This window comes from Gigantopelta aegis, chromosome 5 (genome assembly GCF_016097555.1).
Source record: "Gigantopelta aegis isolate Gae_Host chromosome 5, Gae_host_genome, whole genome shotgun sequence".
In the NCBI taxonomy this organism is placed as follows: Eukaryota; Metazoa; Mollusca; class Gastropoda; order Neomphalida; family Peltospiridae; genus Gigantopelta; species Gigantopelta aegis.
Genome location: NC_054703.1, coordinates 4,580,606 through 4,600,006, shown reverse-complemented (window position 1 = coordinate 4,600,006; position 19,401 = coordinate 4,580,606). Strand labels below are relative to the sequence as shown.

At 36.8% G+C, this 19,401-nt stretch overlaps 1 protein-coding gene across 1 annotated transcript in view; it reads left to right on the top strand.

Moving 5' to 3' along the window:
- LOC121373484 (alpha-1,3-mannosyl-glycoprotein 2-beta-N-acetylglucosaminyltransferase-like) overlaps nucleotides 1-19,056 on the top strand; it is a 63,985-nt gene extending 44,929 nt beyond the window's left edge. Inside the window, exons 5-12 of the mRNA XM_041500151.1 lie at nucleotides 969-1,083; nucleotides 2,368-2,506; nucleotides 6,482-6,616; nucleotides 8,354-8,444; nucleotides 9,429-9,533; nucleotides 11,511-11,601; nucleotides 13,290-13,460; nucleotides 17,926-19,056. Of these exons, the coding sequence (XP_041356085.1) occupies nucleotides 969-1,083; nucleotides 2,368-2,506; nucleotides 6,482-6,616; nucleotides 8,354-8,444; nucleotides 9,429-9,533; nucleotides 11,511-11,601; nucleotides 13,290-13,460; nucleotides 17,926-18,039 (961 nt within the window). The 3' untranslated portion in view covers nucleotides 18,040-19,056. The remainder of the gene's footprint in view (nucleotides 1-968; nucleotides 1,084-2,367; nucleotides 2,507-6,481; nucleotides 6,617-8,353; nucleotides 8,445-9,428; nucleotides 9,534-11,510; nucleotides 11,602-13,289; nucleotides 13,461-17,925) is intronic.
- Nucleotides 19,057-19,401: the final 345 nt, after the last annotated feature.

Here is a 19,401-nt window from a genome sequence, read left to right as displayed (position 1 = left end):
ACGGGGTGTCAGACAATACAGTTAGACCTATCACTCGGGGTGTCAGACAATACAGTTAGACCTATCACTCGGGGTGTCAGACAATACAGTTAGACCTATCACTCGGGGTGTCAGACAATACAGTTAGACCTATCACTCGGGGTGTCAGACAATACAGTTAGACAGATCACTCGGGGTGTCAGACAATACAGTTAAACAGATCACTCGGGGTGTCAGACAATACAGTTAAACCGATCACTCGGGGTGTCAGACAATACAGTTAGACCTATCACTCGGGGTGTCAGACAATACAGTTAGACCGATCACTCGGGGTGTCAGACAATACAGTTAGACCGATCACTCGGGGTGTCAGACAATACAGTTAAACAGATCACTCGGGGTGTCACAGTTAAACCGATCACTCGGGGTGTCAGACAATACAGTTAGACCTATCACTCGGGGTGTCAGACAATACAGTTAGACCGATCACTCGGGGTGTCAGACAATACAGTTAGACCTATCACTCGGGGTGTCAGACAATACAGTTAGACCTATCACTCGGGGTGTCAGACAATACAGTTAGACCGACAATACAGTTAGACCACACTTGGGGTGTCAGACAATACAGTTAGACCGATCACTCGGAGTGTCAGACAATACAGTTAGACCGATCACTAAAAAGTCCTGGATCCTTTAAGTTGTATTTTCAAAATTAACAAACGGTGTTGGACACCCTCTATTAAGTATCCGTTAAATTTTATTTTCAGAAACAACAACAACTGGTGTTTTGCCCCCTCTGTTAAAAATCCACATTTTCAACTGACAGCATTTTTGCTGACTAAAATTTAATAAGAAATGCATTTTCTTGTTATTAATATAATGAAAACTTAATTATTAGTTTGTGAATTATTCATTTGCCAAGTCCTTATTTCTTTTTTAGTTCTTTAGACCGTCTCTAATTCGTGATTATTATTTTGTTTTTTTAATAGATACCGACCATCAGGTGACAAATTTCCAATCATTGTGAGTCAGGACTGTGGACACCAGCCAACAGCAGACGTTATACAGCAATATGTGAAAAAACAGTACATTACACATATTCAGGTATTAAACAGCAATATGTGAAAAAAAAGTACATCACACATATTCAGGTATTATACAGCAATATGTGAAAAAACAGTACATTACACATATTCAGGTATTATACAGCAATATGTGGAAAAAACTACATTACACATATTCAGGTATTATACAGCAATATGTGAAAAAACTACATTACACATATTCAGGTATTATACAGCAATATGTGAAAAAACAACAGCAATACGGTACCTGAAAAACAACAGCAATATGTGGAAAAACAGCACATTACACATTAAGGTATAATAGAGCAGTATATGTGAAAATACATGTACGTGGAAAATTGCATATTACACATAATCGGATATTATCCAGCAATATGTGAGAAAACAGCACATTCCACCTATTCATTTATTATATAGCACAGTACACATATTCAGATATTGTTATTTATATGTGAAAAAAACAGTACATCCAGCAGTCCATCCATACAGTTATCCACCCATCCATCCATTTATCAACCCATCCATCCATACATACATTTATCAACCCATCCATCCATACGTACATTTATCAACCCATCCATCCATACATACATTTATCAACCCATCCATCCATTTATCAACCCATTCATCCATTTATCAACCCATCCATCCATCCATGCATTTATCCACCTATCCATCCATTTATCAACCCATCCATCCATCCATACATACATTTATCCATCCATTTATTCACCTATCCATCCATCCATACATTTATCCACTCATCCATCCATCCATCCATCCATACATTTATCCATCCATCCATACATTTGTCCATCCATCCAACCACCCATCAATTTATCCACCCAACCATCCATATATCCATACCTCTAAACAGAATAATCCATCTATTTAAATAAAATCCATCCATCCATTTATACATTCATCCATCCATCCGTCTAAACAGAATCCATCCTTCCATCCATCATCCATCTTTCCATCCATCCACCCACCCTTCCGAATCCATACTTCCATCCATCCATCCATCATCCATCCGTCATCCATCTGTACATCCATGCACCCACCTATCCAAATCCACCCATCCATCCATCCACCAACCCACTCACCCATTCATCCATCCATCCAAAACCCACCCATCCATCCATCCGTCCATCCGCCCATCCATCCATCCAATTATCCATGTGTCCATCCATCCATTCATCCATCCTTCCATCAATCCATCCACTGATCCATCCTTCCATCAACCCATCCGTCCGTCCATCCATCCATCCATCCATCGATGACAATGTGTTTTAAATTTCAGCATCCTGACCATGCCAACATAAACCTCCCATGGCCACAGAAGAAGTTCGTGGGATATTACAAAATAGCCCGGCACTACAAGTGGGCCCTCAACCAAGTGTTTAAAGTCTTCAACTATTCCACAGTATTAATAGTCGAAGGTAAGTCTTCAACTAGTCCACAGTATTAATAGTCAAAGGTAAGTCTTCAACTGTTCCACAGTATTAATAGTCGAAGGTAAGTCTTCAACTGTTCCACAGTATTAATAGTCGAAGGTAAGTCTTCAACTGTTCCACAGTATTAATAGTGGAAGGTAAGTCTTCAACTGTTCCATAGTATTAATAGTGGAAGGTAAGTCTTCAACTAGTCCACAGTATTAATAGTCGAAGGTAAGTCTTCAACTCTTCCACAGTATTAATAGTCGAAGGTAAGTCTTCAACTCTTCCACAGTATTAATAGTGGAAGGTAAGTCTTCAACTGTTCCACAGTATTAATAGTCGAAGGTAAGTCTTCAACTAGTCCACAGTATTAATAGTCGAAGGTAAGTCTTCAACTAGTCCACAGTATTAATAGTGGAAGGTAAGTCTTCAACTAGTCCACAGTATTAATAGTCGAAGGTAAGTCTTCAACTGTTCCACAGTATTAATAGTCGAAGGTAAGTCTTCAACTGTTCCACAGTATTAATAGTGGAAGGTAAGTCTTCAACTGTTCCATAGTATTAATAGTGGAAGGTAAGTCTTCAACTAGTCCACAGTATTAATAGTCGAAGGTAAGTCTTCAACTCTTCCACAGTATTAATAGTGGAAGGTAAGTCTTCAACTAGTCCACAGTATTAATAGTGGAAGGTAAGTCTTCAACTAGTCCACAGTATTAATAGTGGAAGGTAAGTCTTCAACTCTTCCACAGTATTAATAGTCTACAGTATTAATAGTGGAAGGTAAGTCTTCAACTGTTCCACAGTATTAATAGTGGAAGGTAAGTCTTCAACTGTTCCACAGTATTAATAGTGGAAGGTAAGTCTTCAACTAGTCCACAGTATTAATAGTGGAAGGTAAGTCTTCAACTCTTCCACAGTATTAATAGTGGAAGGTAAGTCTTCAACTAGTCCACAGTATTAATAGTGGAAGGTAAGTCTTCAACTAGAGTCCACAGTATTAATAGTCGAAGGTAAGTCTTCAACTCTTCCACAGTATTAATAGTGGAAGGTAAGTCTTCAACTCTTCCACAGTATTAATAGTGGAAGGTAAGTCTTCAACTCTTCCACAGTATTAATAGTGGAAGGTAAGTCTTCAACTCTTCCACAGTATTAATAGTCGAAGGTAAGTCTTCAACTAGTCCACAGTATTAATAGTGGAAGGTAAGTCTTCAACTCTTCCACAGTATTAATAGTCGAAGGTAAGTCTTCAACTAGTCCACAGTATTAATAGTGGAAGGTAAGTCTTCAACTAGAGTCCACAGTATTAATAGTGGAAGGTAAGTCTTCAACTAGTCCACAGTATTAATAGTGGAAGGTAAGTCTTCAACTCTTCCACAGTATTAATAGTGGAAGGTAAGTCTTCAACTAGTCCACAGTATTAATAGTGGAAGGTAAGTCTTCAACTAGTCCACAGTATTAATAGTCGAAGATAAGTCTTCAACTGTTCCACAGTATTAATAGTGGAAGGTAAGTCTTCAACTGTTCCACAGTATTAATAGTGGATGGTAAGTCTTCAACTAGTCCACAGTATTAATAGTGGAAGGTAAGTCTTCAACTAGAGTCCACAGTATTAATAGTGGAAGGTAAGTCTTCAACTAGTCCACAGTATTAATAGTGGAAGGTAAGTCTTCAACTAGAGTCCACAGTATTAATAGTGGAAGGTAAGTCTTCAACTCTTCCACAGTATTAATAGTGGAAGGTAAGTCTTCAACTCTTCCACAGTATTAATAGTGGAAGGTAAGTCTTCAACTAGTCCACAGTATTAATAGTGGAAGGTAAGTCTTCAACTCTTCCACAGTATTAATAGTGGAAGGTAAGTCTTCAACTAGTCCACAGTATTAATAGTGGAAGGTAAGTCTTCAACTAGTCCACAGTATTAATAGTCGAAGGTAAGTCTTCAACTGTTCCACAGTATTAATAGTGGAAGGTAAGTCTTCAACTGTTCCACAGTATTAATAGTGGATGGTAAGTCTTCAACTAGTCCACAGTATTAATAGTGGAAGGTAAGTCTTCAACTCTTCCACAGTATTAATAGTGGAAGGTAAGTCTTCAACTAGAGTCCACAGTATTAATAGTGGAAGGTAAGTCTTCAACTCTTCCACAGTATTAATAGTGGAAGGTAAGTCTTCAACTAGAGTCCACAGTATTAATAGTGGAAGGTAAGTCTTCAACTAGAGTCCACAGTATTAATAGTGGAAGGTAAGTCTTCAACTAGAGTCCACAGTATTAATAGTGGAAGGTAAGTCTTCAACTAGTCCACAGTATTAATAGTGGAAGGTAAGTCTTCAACTGTTCCACAGTATTAATAGTGGAAGGTAAGTCTTCAACTAGTCCACAGTATTAATAGTGGAAGGTAAGTCTTCAACTGTTCCACAGTATTAATAGTCGAAGGTAAGATCAAAACGGTCACGGCAGCTCTTAAAGTGACGGACCCTAGTTTTTAAACACTTCGACATATTTTTCACTATTAAAAGCCTTTTTTTTTTATAATTTAACTTAGAAGTACTTATATTTCATTATTTAAAATGCTCAATTTTGTACACCTGAAGTAGTTCAGGCCGCCCGGGTTTCGGTAATATCCTAAAATCCATTTTTCATAATTCTAAAAACACACATTCACATACTAAGTAATGGTTATCGAGACAAGCTCTAGTCTATTTGTGGACGGTATTTCCCTGTTAAAACACCACAGACTTTAAGTTTTCTCCGTTATAATGGTATTGAAATTTGTGTTTTAGGTTTGTAGATTAACTAAATTTAGTGTCTATTTTTAATTGAAAAGATTACCCCGTGGTCTGTCAGGAGCAGTGTTTTGCCTCATTATCTGTAAGGGCTGGACGTAGCCCAGTGGTAAAGTGTTCGCTTGATGTGTGGTCGGTCTAGGATCGATCCCCGTTGGTAGACCCATTGGGCTAATTCTCGTTCCAGCCAGTGCTCCACAACTGGTGTAACAAAGCTGTGGTATGTACTACCCTGTCTGTGGGGTGGTGCATATAAAAGATCCCTTGCTGCTAATCGAAAAGAGTAGCCCATGATGTGGCGACAGCGGGTTTGCTCTCTCAATATCTGTGTGGTCCTTAACCATATGTCTGATGCCATGTAACCGTAAATAAAATGTGTTGATTGCGTCGTTAAAACATTTCCTTCCTTCCTTCCTTCCTTCCTTCCTTCCTTCCTTCCTTCCTTCCTTCCATTCTTCATTATCTGTAACTGTAAATACTAATGTGTTGAGTGCATCGTTAAATAAAACATTTCCTTCCTTCCTTCCTTCCATTCTTCGTTATCTGTAACTGTAAATACTAATGTGTTGAGTACATCGTTAAATAAAACATTTCCTTCCTTCCTTCCTTCCTTCCTTCCTTCCTTCCTTCCTTCCTTCCTTCCATTCTTCATTATCTGTATCTGTAAATAAAATGTGTTGAGTGCATCAATAAAGAAACCCACACCTTTGTTTCTTTTCAAATTTATTTTTAGGTCGTTAGAAAACAAAATTTTTTAGTTTTTCTAAACAGATTTTTATGAATATTTATATTTAATGTTTAAGATGACCTGGACATCTCTCTTAATTTCTACTAGTATTTGATAGATGACATACATGAATCTTCCAATTTCTATGAATATTTGATTATTTTCTAGATGACATCGACAGAACTCTAGATATCTGCAGATTTCTAAGAGTATTTGTTTATTTTCTACACCACCTCATATATCTAGATTTCTACGAGTAACTTTCTAGATGATCTGGACATTTCTCTAGATTTCTACAAGTATTTATGTTTATTTTCTAAATGACCTCGACATATCTCCAAATTTCTACGAGTATTTGTTTATTTTCTAGATGACCTCGACATTTCTCCAGGTTTCTACAAGTATTTATTTATTTTCTAGATGACCTCGACATTTCTTGAGATTTCTACGAGTATTTATGTTTATTTTCTAGATGACCTCGACATATCTCCGGATTTCTACGAGTATTTTGCGGCCACACATGACCTGTTGCGGTCGGACCCACTGCTGTGGTGCGTGTCTGCCTGGAACGATAACGGCAAGAATGGAATGGTGTCCGACGATTCAGGTGAGGTCTCACACCACAGTTCAGTCTTCCTCAACTCCATAACCAAGTTTGCACCCCATCGTGATGGTGTCACTTAGCATGGTGCTCGTGGTTTTCAAAAGGACATCTGCCAGGTCCATTGTCATCATTCAGTGTTCACAAAATGTCAGTTTCTTTTAAATCTTGTATCTCAGTTGTAAAGTGCTTTCCTGATGCACGGTCGATCTGCATGGTTCGCACGGTCTTGAAAAGTGCTTGAATTTAGGAGTTTGAAATGAAAAGTGCTTGAAAAGTTCTTGAAAAGTGCAAAAGTGCTTGAATTTCGTGTCAGTGCGACTAGCGCATCATTTTAACCAGAAATTACGGAACAATCTCGAAAGACATTTAGCATTTTTACTTCCGTGTTCGCACTTTCATTCCAGCACTCGCGACGTTCTGCGATACAAATGTACTCGGCCCATTCCGAGACAAATGCTATATTCCGAATGTCTCAGCCGAGATTTACCGATTATTGACGAGCGTAATAGCCTCGTTTTGAGAACTGCAAACAATAGTCAGGCGAGACGACACGGAATCACTTAGATTTTGAAGTTTTTGCAAGCACATGTTCAAATTTAAACATGCCTAGTGGAAAGTGTGTTTTTAACAAAACATGGTGTCAAAAATATGCGTGGATCAGAGAGAGTAGGACATGTCAAAGCCGTGTGTTCCTGTTGTCGCAAGGATATTAACATTGGCGCCATGGGCGAGAGCGCACTCAAATCGCATGAAAACAGTGAAAAACACAGAAAAAACAAAGCGGATACTGCAAGCTTCAGCATAGGTCAGTTATTCAAGTCTGAGAAAGTGTCAAGTGCTGAATCTGAGAATAAAGCAACGCCAATGGCGACTACATCACTAACTGGGGATTTTACCGTTCCTCCGCCATTTTCTATTAAAAAACATTGTTCGAAAAGGCTGTATTTATGGTCCTTGAAAACATAAGGTAGGTCCTTGAAAAGTGCTTAAATTTTTATGGGTCCTTGCCTGTATGAACCATGATCTGGGATCAATTCCCGTCGATAGGCCCATTGGGCTATTTCTCATTCCAACTAATTTAAAAAAGGCTGTGGTATGTGCTATCCTATCTGTGGGATGATGCATATAAAATATCCCTTGCTACTAATGGAAAATTATAGAAGAATTTCTCCTCTAAGACTCTGTCAAATGACCAAATGTTTAATATCCAATAGCCAATGATTAATAAATCTATGTGCTCTGGTCAGCGTTCGAAATAAGCACTTGTCCGTTTGTCCTGATAAGTGAAAATGTATTCGGGCAAGCGAAATGTACCTTGGTGGTTGTCCTGTGGACAAGTGAAATTGTTCAATGCAGTTTTATTTTAAGCAATCAAAAACATCATCCTTGTACTTAAAACAAACCATTTATTTGGACAAGTGAAAATATTGGTGGACAAGTAGATTTCTAGATGTATTTGTCCATTTGACTAGTAAAAAGGTCTGCTTATTTCTATCACTGCTAGTGGTGTCGTTGAAACAACCTTTCACTTTTCTTATATAGAGTATAGACTCTTGTCACATACGTTCCATATATATAGTTTGGGTCTCAGTTGTCAGGAAACTGCATCTACAGGTATATCATTTAAAAATGTCTCAGGAGAGACTTCCTCCCCTTCTCACTCTTGTAGGATTAACTGTAGTTCCCCATTGACTGGAGGAAAGTAGTAACAGAAGAATTGTAATGGTGTTTTTCTTGTAGAATTGTTGTACAGAAGTGATTTCTTCCCCGGACTTGGCTGGATGATAGAAAGGAGTACGTGGGAAGAGTTGGAACCGAAGTGGCCAGAAACGTCAGTTTGGCATTTAAATATTAATTAATACAGTTTTATATATAATTTATATTTTACTTTCAAATATAAATGATATAGTTTTCAGTGTCAGGGGTTGTAAAATTTGTTTTAAAATTAACTTGCCGTATGGCCAGTGGATTTGAAAATTCACTGGCCATGGTGACAAATTCACTTGCTCACTTTTAACTGTGGATAAACAAAAAACTAGTAAATAAAATAATTAACTTTTTAATGTACATTTTTCATACTGAGATCATGTTTAATCAATTTGTCAATTTACACAACAGATAGGCTCATTGGGCTTGCTTTATGGTTTGTTTAGAAAAACATGCAAACAATTTTCATCAGTTTAGAATAAAGTTACATATTAAAATTTTAAAATAATTGTTTCCACTAAAAGCACCTAGGTTATAAAAATAATCCATGTTATCTATTAAGCCATTAACAGCATTAAAAACAAAGAATATTTTGTTACTTATAAATGAATATATATTTATTTACTTATGAATTGGAACCCCTCCCTTCCCCCTCCTGCAAAACAAAAAAACACCAACCCCCCCAAAAAACCCACTTTATTAGCATAAAGTGTACATGTTTAAGACTGTAACTGTACTTTGTTAAATTTATCTATTTCATGATATTGTGTATTTAATTATTATTTATTTATTTATTTATTTTTTGACAAGTCTTCCAATTTATGTGATATTTTTTTAATTAAATAAATAATTTACACATTAAAAGTTTTACAAATGTAAATGGTGACATGCAACCTTAAAACGCATAATAAAAGACTGGTTACCGTTTTGCATATTACGCTTACCTAGAGAATACTCAATGAGCTATGAGGCAAAACCGTTTATCTTGAAAAGTGAATTGATGTCCTTCCTGAGCCTTTGGTGATGTGATGAAAGGACAACATCAAGTACCAGATAAACGGTATTGCCGAGTATTTAATTTTTAATTTAATATATTTTTTTGTTCCAGGTTTTGGGACGACTGGATGAGACACCCAGAACAAAGAAAAAATCGGGAATGTATTCGTCCAGAAATATGTCGTACCAGCACGTTCGGCAAAAAGGGGGTTAGCAAGTATGTCAGGTTTTTATTTTATTTATTTTGTATTATTTATTTTTTAATCCCTAGAGATACTCCAATGCGTTGAAAATTAAACTGGCCAGGCCTTGTTTTGAATACTACTAACTGGTCATCATCCTCAAACGTCACTCCTGAAAGTTGCTTTGAATACTACTAACTGGTCATCATCCTCAAACGTCACTCCTGAAAGTTGTTTTGAATACTACTAACTGGTCATCCTCCTCAAACGTCACTCCTGAAAGTTGTTTTGAATACTACTAACTGGTCATCATCCTCAAACGTCACTCCTGAAAGTTGCTTTGAATACTACTAACTGGTCATCATCCTCTAACTGGTCATCATCCTCAAACGTCACTCCTGAAAGTTGTTTTGAATACTACTAACTGGTCATCCTCCTCAAACATCACTCCTGAAAGTTGTTTTGAATACTACTAACTGGTCATCATCCTCAAACGTCACTCCTGAAAGTTGCTTTGAATACTACTAACTGGTCATCCTCCTCAAACGTCACTCCTGAAAGTTGCTTTGAATACTACTAACTGGTCATCATCCTCAAACGTCACTCCTGAAAGTTGTTTTGAATGCTACTAACTGGTCATCATCCTCAAACGTCACTCCTGAAAGTTGTTTTGAATGCTACTAACTGGTCATCATCCTCAAACGTCACTCCTGAAAGTTGTTTTGAATGCTACTAACTGGTCATCATCCTCAAACGTCACTCCTGAAAGTTGTTTTGAATACTACTAACTGGTCATCCTCCTCAAACGTCACTCCTGAAAGTTGTTTTGAATGCTACTAACTGGTCATCCTCCTCAAACGTCACTCCTGAAAGTTGTTTTGAATGCTACTAACTGGTCATCCTCCTCAAACGTCACTCCTGAAAGTTGCTTTGAATACTACTAACTGGTCATCATCCTCAAACGTCACTCCTGAAAGTTGCTTTGAATACTACTAACTGGTCATCATCCTCAAACGTCACTCCTGAAAGTTGTTTTGAATACTACTAACTGGTCATCATCCTCAAACGTCACTCCTGAAAGTTGTTTTGTTATAAAACGAGCCGGGATGTAGTCCAGTGGTAAAGCGTTCGCCTGATGTGCGGTTGGTCTGAGATCGATCCCCGTCGGTGGGCCCATTGGGATATTTCTCACTCAAGCCAGTGCACCACGACTGGTATATCAAAGGCTGTGGTATGTACTATCCTGTCTGAGGGATGGTGCAGATAAAAGATCCCTTGCTGCTAATTGAAAAGCTTAGCCCCTGAAGTTTGGACAGCAAGTTGTTTATTTCTGAGCCAACAGATTTGTAAATTGCACACAAAAATTGTATTTTTTTGTTATTTCCAAAACACATATACTTTTCTTATGTCAAACCCAACAGAAATTATTTACAAAATAAATTTTTATGGGATGATGGGACAGGTTTTTACCTCGGATTGCCAATTTCTAGGCCTATCTCAGCAAAGCAGCGCTGCGTAATTGATATTCTTTGAAATAATATACCGGGCTCGGTGGTGTCATGGTTGAGCCATCGGATATATGGCTGGTAGGTACAGGGTTCACAGCCCGGTACCGGCTCCCACCAAGAGCCCTTGCTGCTAATCGAAAAGAGTAGCCCATGATGTGGCGACAGCGGGTTTGCCCTCTCAATATCTGTGTGGTCCTTAACCATATGTCTGATGCCATATAACCGTAAATAAAATGTGTTGAGTACGTCGTTAAATAAAATATTTCCTTCCTTCCCACCCCGAGCGGTGGGTAGATGTAAGACCATTCCACTCTCTTCTCTCTCTCACTAACCATTAAACAACAAACAACTAACCCACTATCCTGGACAGACAGCCCAGATAGCTGAGGTGTGTGCCCAGGACAGCGTGCTTGAACCTTAATTGGATATAAGTTGAAATGAATGAATGAAATCATGTGCTGCATGTTTAAAATGTCCAATATTCTTTTTATTTGTTTATTTCAGGGGTTTATATTTTGAAAAACATTTGAAGTTTATTAAACTGAACACAAAGTTTGTGCCTTTTACCAAGATGGATTTATCACATTTAGAGAAGGTGGGTGTCGCTTGAACTGTTTTCACTTTATACTTTACTCTCACCTCTGAACCTTAGTGTATTACCCCCCGTTCATACAATGGACTGGTCCGAATACACAACAGTCAGTGTAAACGTAGTGTGTTATATGTACCGTATATCTTCGCCTGTAAGTCGATCTCGGCTATAAGTCGAGTCCCTAATTTTAAGCCTTGAAAACTTATTTTTTTATTGACCCGTTTATAAGTCGACCCATGAAAAACTACTTATAAATATTGAAATATTTCTTATTTTCAGCACATGAGAACAATAATATTTGAACAAAAGAAAATTATTTTACAAACTTCGGTTTTCACGTTTTGTACATCGCAATATAATCAGACTATTCCAATCAAACTATCATTATTACATAGCATCAAAACGAAATATTCCCTTAGTAGAGAGTGAAAGCTGTTTGACTGTTACTGTATAGTACTGTACAGATGGTTTTGTGCACAGACAACAACTTTATTTATAAACACTGACAACAGATCACTATGATAAAACTGAAAGTATCACGTTTTTCCGCCATATTAATACATGTAAGGAGGATAACTCTGGAAAGTACACTGGTTTTTGTACCAAATGATGTGTGTCCCTATTGCTCTAGATAGTGAACTGCAGAGATCAGTCTATTTTAAGGGAAAGCTCAGTAATATTCATGAAGTTAATCACCGCCAAAACATTGTTTGAACAACCATTAATGCCATTGACCAGATTTCAAAATAAACTCAGGCAACAGGTAGTTAGTATTGTTTACATTTTTACTATTAGTGATGACTGTTAATTTAACTAAGTGGACTGTTGTCTTGGCATGTGAGTGAGATCGTACGCCTTTTCGAATAACCAAAACCGTTCTAATGCCCAAAAAAATAGGTTATAAAAAATAAATGTGTCAAATTAACATATTTGAGTATAAATACATGGCATACTTCAACAATAAAACTTGTAAAATAATCCCCAAAACTAATATTTTTTGGTGAACTTTTTTTACCCTCTTATGAGTCGACCCCCCAAGTTATAAAATAATTTTTGGGTGAAAAAAATTCGACTTATAGGCGAAGATATACGCTAAACCATTTCCGGGTCATGTGATCACGTCAGGGTTAGTTCTGCCGCTTGCCAAAGTTAATCATTGCAAATTTTATTTTAATTTGGTGAAATATTTTCAGGTAACGATTGATATTTTATTGAAAAATAACTGGGTTTCTGCAAGTTTTAATTAAAGTTTGATAGATAATTTACGGAAATTCTCCACTCACGCAGAATTAGGTGTGTCACATACTATTACTAGGTCACTGTGACCTACTTTTCATGGGGGCATGATGTAGCCCAGTGGTAAAGCGCTCGCTTGATGTGCGGTCGGTCTAGGATCGATCCCCATGTGGGATGGTGCATATAAAAGATCCCTTGCTGCTAATCGAAAAGAGTAGCCCATGAAGTGGCGACAGTGGGTTTCCTTTCTCAATATCTATGTGGTCCTTAACCATATGTCCGACGCCATATAACCGTAAAATAAAATGTTTTGAGTGCATCATTAAATAAAATATTTCCTTCCTTCTTCCATACAACCGTAAAATAAAATGGTTTTTTTGTGCATCATTAAATAAAATATTTCCTTCCTTCCTTCCTAATCGTTGGTAACTGAGCACTTTTGTTTTTGTTTATAGGAAAAATACGACACGGAGTTTGTTAATAAAGTTTACAACACGCAGCTTCTGACTGTGGATGAGGTTCTGTCGATGGCGAAGACGGAATACTCAACGGTGCGGGTCCAGTACAGCACCAAGGACGAGTTCAAAACATTCGCCAAGAAACTCGGAATCATGGACGATTTTAAGGTGGGTGTGACCCCGCTTTAGATCTCACTCAGTTGGGCACAACGCGGACGTTTTGTCTTTGTCTAAGTGCAGGAAGGTCGATTTAGTTCAGTACCGTCATTAACAGCTGCTGTAGAGTTGTCATTAACAGCTGCTGTTGAGTTGTCGATAACAGCTGCTGTAGAGTTGTCGTTAACAGCTGCTGTAGAGTTGTCGTTAACAGCTGCTGTAGAGTTGTCGATAACAGCTGCTGTAGAGTTGTCGATAACAGCTGCTGTAGAGTTGTCGATAACAGCTGCTATTTGAGTTGTCGTTAACAGCTGCTGTAGAGTTGTCGTTAACAGCTGCTGCTGTAGAGTTGTCGATAGCAGCTGCTGTAGAGTTGTCGTTAACAGCTGCTGTAGAGTTGTCGATAACAGCTGCTGTAGAGTTGTCGATAACAGCTGCTGTAGAGTTGTCGATAGCGGCTGCTGTAGAGTTGTCGATAGCGGCTGCTGTAGAGTTGTCGATAACAGCTGCTGTAGAGTTGTCGATAACAGCTGCTGTAGAGTTGTCGTTAACAGCTGCTGTAGAGTTGTCGATAACAGCTGCTGTTGAGTTGTCGTTAACAGTTGCTGTAGAGTTGTCGATAACAGCTGCTGTAGAGTTGTGGTTAACAGCTGCTGTAGAGTTGTGGTTAACAGCTGCTGTAGAGTTGTCGATAACAGCTGCTGTAGAGTTGTCGTTAACAGCTGCTGTAGAGTTGTCGATAACAGCTGCTGTAGAGTTGTCGTTAACAGCTGCTGTAGAGTTGTCGTTAACAGCTGCTGTAGAGTTGTCGATAACAGCTGCTGTAGAGTTGTCGATAACAGCTGCTGTAGAGTTGTGGTTAACAGCTGCTGTAGAGTTGTCGATAACAGCTGCTGTAGAGTTGTCGTTAACAGCTGCTGTAGAGTTGTCGATAACAGCTGCTGTAGAGTTGTCGTTAACAGCTGCTGTAGAGTTGTCGATAACAGCTGCTGTAGAGTTGTCGTTAACAGCTGCTGTAGAGTTGTCGATAACAGCTGCTGTAGAGTTGTCGTTAACAGCTGCTGTAGAGTTGTCGATAGCCACAAATCCATTTCAAGTTATTTTAACAGGTCTAGCTCTGGTTGTCGACAAATTCGCTAGTTGCGAACTTAAAAAAATATTGGCAAATTTTATTTTAACTTTTAAGTTGACGAAATATTTTTACTACATTTTATTTAAGAGATAACCATATGGAGTTTTTAGCTTTGCGGGTGTTATTGTCTATTTGATCCTGCAAATGTCATTTTTGACCGAAGGTATTAGCCTGAGGTTAAAAATTAAACATTTGCGGTAATCAAATAGACAATAACACCCACAAATCTAAAATCTCAATATGGTTATGTCCATTGTAAATGTAATAATTTTTTCTGTATATTTGGTATTTCTTGAAAAAAATACCTGTCTACAATCTTTAGACTTTAGACCCTTGAATCGTCAACTTCGCCTGTTCCAATTGCTAATGACTTTACTTTCTAATAAAGTCATTAGCTTTCTGGGTGTTATTTTCATTTGATCCTGGAAAAAGAATGTAATTAGCAATTTTTTAAGTTTCCTTTCTAAGACTATATGTCAAAATTACCAAATGTTTGACATTCAATAGCTGATGATTAATAAATCAATGTGCTCTAGTGATGTCGTTAAACAAAACAATCTTTAACTTTATCATGAAGAGTTACAAATCAAGTTTGATTTTCATGGCAATTTACCCATTTTTGACAGAGTTATGGCCCTTGAACTTGGGAGATATGAAAATAAATTTGGACCAGGTAGGGGACATCTTTTAAATATAGGCAGCGAAGACCTTATTATATATACTGATTTAGAATAAATATAGGCAGCGAAGACATCATTAGATGTACTGATTTAGAATAAATATAGGCAGCGAAGAATTATTACATGATTTAGAATAAATATAGGCAGCGAAGAATTATTACATGATTTAGAATAAATATAGGCAGCAAAGACATCATTACATGTACTGATTTAGAATAAATATAGGCAGCGAAGAAATATTACATGATTTAGAATAAATATAGGCAGCGAAGAATTATTACATGATTTAGAATAAATATAGGCAGCAAAGAATTATTACATGATTTAGAATAAATATAGGCAGTGAAGAATCATTACATGTAGAATAAATATAGGCAGCGAAGACATCATTACATGTACTGGTTTAGAATGATTTAGAATAAATATAGGCAGCGAAGAAATATTACATGATTTAGAATAAATATAGGCAGCGAAGAATTATTACATGATTTAGAATAAATATAGGCAGCGAAGAAATATCACATGATTTAGAATAAATATAGGCAGCGAAGAAATATCACATGATTTAGAATAAATATAGGCACATGATTTTAGAATAAATATAGGCAGCGAAGAAATAAATATAGGCAGCGAAGACATATTACATGATTTAGAATAAATATAGGCAGCGAAGAATTATTACATGATTTAGAATAAATATAGGCAGTGAAGACATCATTACATGTACTGGTTTAGAATAAATATAGGCAGCGAAGACATCATTACATGTACTGGTTTAGAATAAATATAGGCAGCGAAGAATTATTACACATACTGATTTAGAATAAATATAGGCAGCGAAGACATCATTACATGTACTGGTTTAGAATAAATATAGGCAGCGAAGACATCATTACATGTACTGATTTAGAATAAATATAGGCAGCGAAGACATCATTACATGATACAGCGAAGACATGTACTTTAGAATAAATATAGGCAGCGAAGACATGAAGACATCATTACATGTACTGATTTAGAATAAATATAGGCAGCGAAGACATCATTACATGTACTGATTTAGAATAAATATAGGCAGCGAAGACATCATTACATATGAGAATAAATATAGGCAGCGAAGACATCATTACATGTCATTACATGTACTGATTTAGAATAAATATAGGCAGCGAAGACATCATTAGATGTACTGGAATAAATATAGGCAGCGAAGACATCATTACATGTAAGAATAAATATAGGCAGCGAAGACATCATTACATGTACTGATTTAGAATAAATATAGACAGCGAAGACATCATTACATGTACTGATTTAGAATAAATATAGGCAGCGAAGACATCATTACATGTACTGATTTAGAATAAATATAGGCAGCGAAGACATCATTACATGTACTGATTTAGAATAAATATAGGCAGCGAAGACATCTATACATGATTTAGAATAAATATAGGCAGCGAAGACATCATTACATGTACTGGTTTAGAATAAATATAGGCAGCGAAGACATCATTACATGTACTGATTTAGAATAAATATAGGCAGCGAAGACATCATTACATGTACTGATTTAGAATAAATATAGGCAGCGAAGACATCATTACATGATTTAGAATAAATATAGGCAGCGAAGACATCATTACATGTACTGATTTAGAATAAATATAGGCAGCGAAGACATCATTACATGTACTGATTTAGAATAAATATAGGCAGCGAAGACAGCGAAGACATCATTACATGTACTGATTTAGAATAAATATAGGCAGCGAAGACATCATTACATGTACTGATTTAGAATAAATATAGGCAGCGAAGACATCATTACATGTACTGATTTAGAATAAATATAGGCAGCGAAGACATCATTACATGTACTGATTTAGAATAAATATAGGCAGCGAAGACATCATTACATGTAAATATAGGCAGCGAAGAATGATTTAGAATAAATATAGGCAGCGAAGACATCATTACTGGTTTATGTACTGATTTAGAATAAATATAGGCAGCGAAGACATCATTACATGTACTGGTTTAGAATAAATATAGGCAGCGAAGACATCATTACATGATTTAGAATAAATATAGGCATGATTTAGAATAAATATAGGCAGCGAAGACATCATTACATGTACTGATTTAGAATAAATATAGGCAGCGAAGACATTTAGAATTACATGATTTAGAATAAATATAGGCAGCGAAGACATCATTATAGGAATAAATATAGGCAGCGAAGACATCATTAGATGTACTGATTTAGAATAAATATAGGCAGCGAAGACATCATTACATGTACTGGTTTAGAATAAATATAGGCAGCGAAGACATCATTACATGTACTGGTTTAGAATAAATATAGGCAGCGAAGACATCATTAGATGTACTGGTTTAGAATAAATATAGATTTAGAATAGCAGCGAAGACATCATTATTAGAATAAATATAGGCATGTACTGGTTTAGAATTTAGAATATTACATGTACTGGTTTAGAATAAATATAGGCAGCGAAGACATCATTACATGTACTGATTTAGAATAAATATAGGCAGCGAAGACATCATTAGATGTACTGATTTAGAATAAATATAGACAGCGAAGACATTATTACATTAGAATAAACACAATATTTATTTTATGTTTTTATTTCTCTTTCAGGCCGGTGTACCTCGGGCTGCCTACAGGGGAGTTGTTAGTTTTATGTTAAAGGGAAGAAGAATTTACCTGTCACCCCCTCCTACGTGGAGTGGGTACGACCCAAAATGGACCTGATTTGTGTAGTGTGGTGAATCTGTTCTGAAGTGCCACCAACGTTATGAATGGGAGTTAGTGACAGCTTCTTGATTTCCTCTTCAACTTAACCCTGCCTGGTTCTGATTGGATGATTGACCGACTGGCTTGATGGCTTACATAAAACGAGAGTAAAGAAAACACGTCCCCTGTCATGGTTACCTGTCATAGTTACGACTAACAGATTTTTTCTGATGACTAAAATGACACATTAAAGACACGTTAAAATGACACACTAAAGACACGTTAAAATGACACACTAAAGACACGTTAAACGTTAAAATTATGCAGTAAAGACGTTAAAATTATGTTGTAAAGACATGTTAAAAGTACACACTAAAGACGTTAAAATTACACACGAAACACAGGTTACAGTGACACACTAAAGAGATTTTCCTGTGTAAGCTATCAGTATCTGTATAAACAAGATGTTTGCTGCTGTTTTCATGTTTGTATGGTAGCTCAAATCGGATTTTACTTTCCAGTAATTTTGTACAGATGAAAAGATATATATTACAAAGTAAAATGTGCAATGACTCCTGCAAACATTAGCGCACGATCGTAAACACATTGAATAGCGTTTATACACAGACTGGTATTCTAAACAAGAAAATGGATGTAATTTAGTCACCAAAATGGCTCTGTTAGCTGGCAAAGTCAGCGATTGTTTCCCATGACAGGCGTGCTTGAAAAATGTGTCCGATAGAATAATGTAAAACATTACCGACACCCATACCCAATGAAAGATGTCTGCACCATAAGAAAGAAGGAAGTGACAGGAACAGGAAGCGGAGGTTTCAATGGAATATTTTAAGCCATCCCATTGGCTGTTGGGATGTTAGGATCTGTTGGAAGATTTTAGGCCATCCCATTAGCTGTTGGGATGTTAGGACCTATTGGAAGATTTTAAGCCATCCCATTGCAGGCTGTGAATTCAGTACAATTCCATGCTTCCGCAAATCTCAGATTTTGGGTGTGAAGCATAAAATTAGGAGACAATTTTTTTTTTTTTTATATTAACTCATGTCTGTGATTCTGGGCGAATCCTAAAACCCCCAAAACAACCCCTTATTTAATGCCTACATTGGCTGTTGGGATGTTCAGACCCATTGGAAGATTTTAAGCTATCTTATTGGGTGTTAAGATATTCAGACCCATTGGAAGATTTTAAGCTATCTTATTGGGTGTTAAAATATTCAGACCCATTGGAAGATTTTAAGCTATGTTATTGGGTGTTAAGATATTCAGACCCATTGGAAGATTTTAAGCTATCTTATTGGGTGTTAAGATATTCAGACCCATTGGAAGATTTTAAGCTATCTTATTAGCTGTTAAAATATTCAG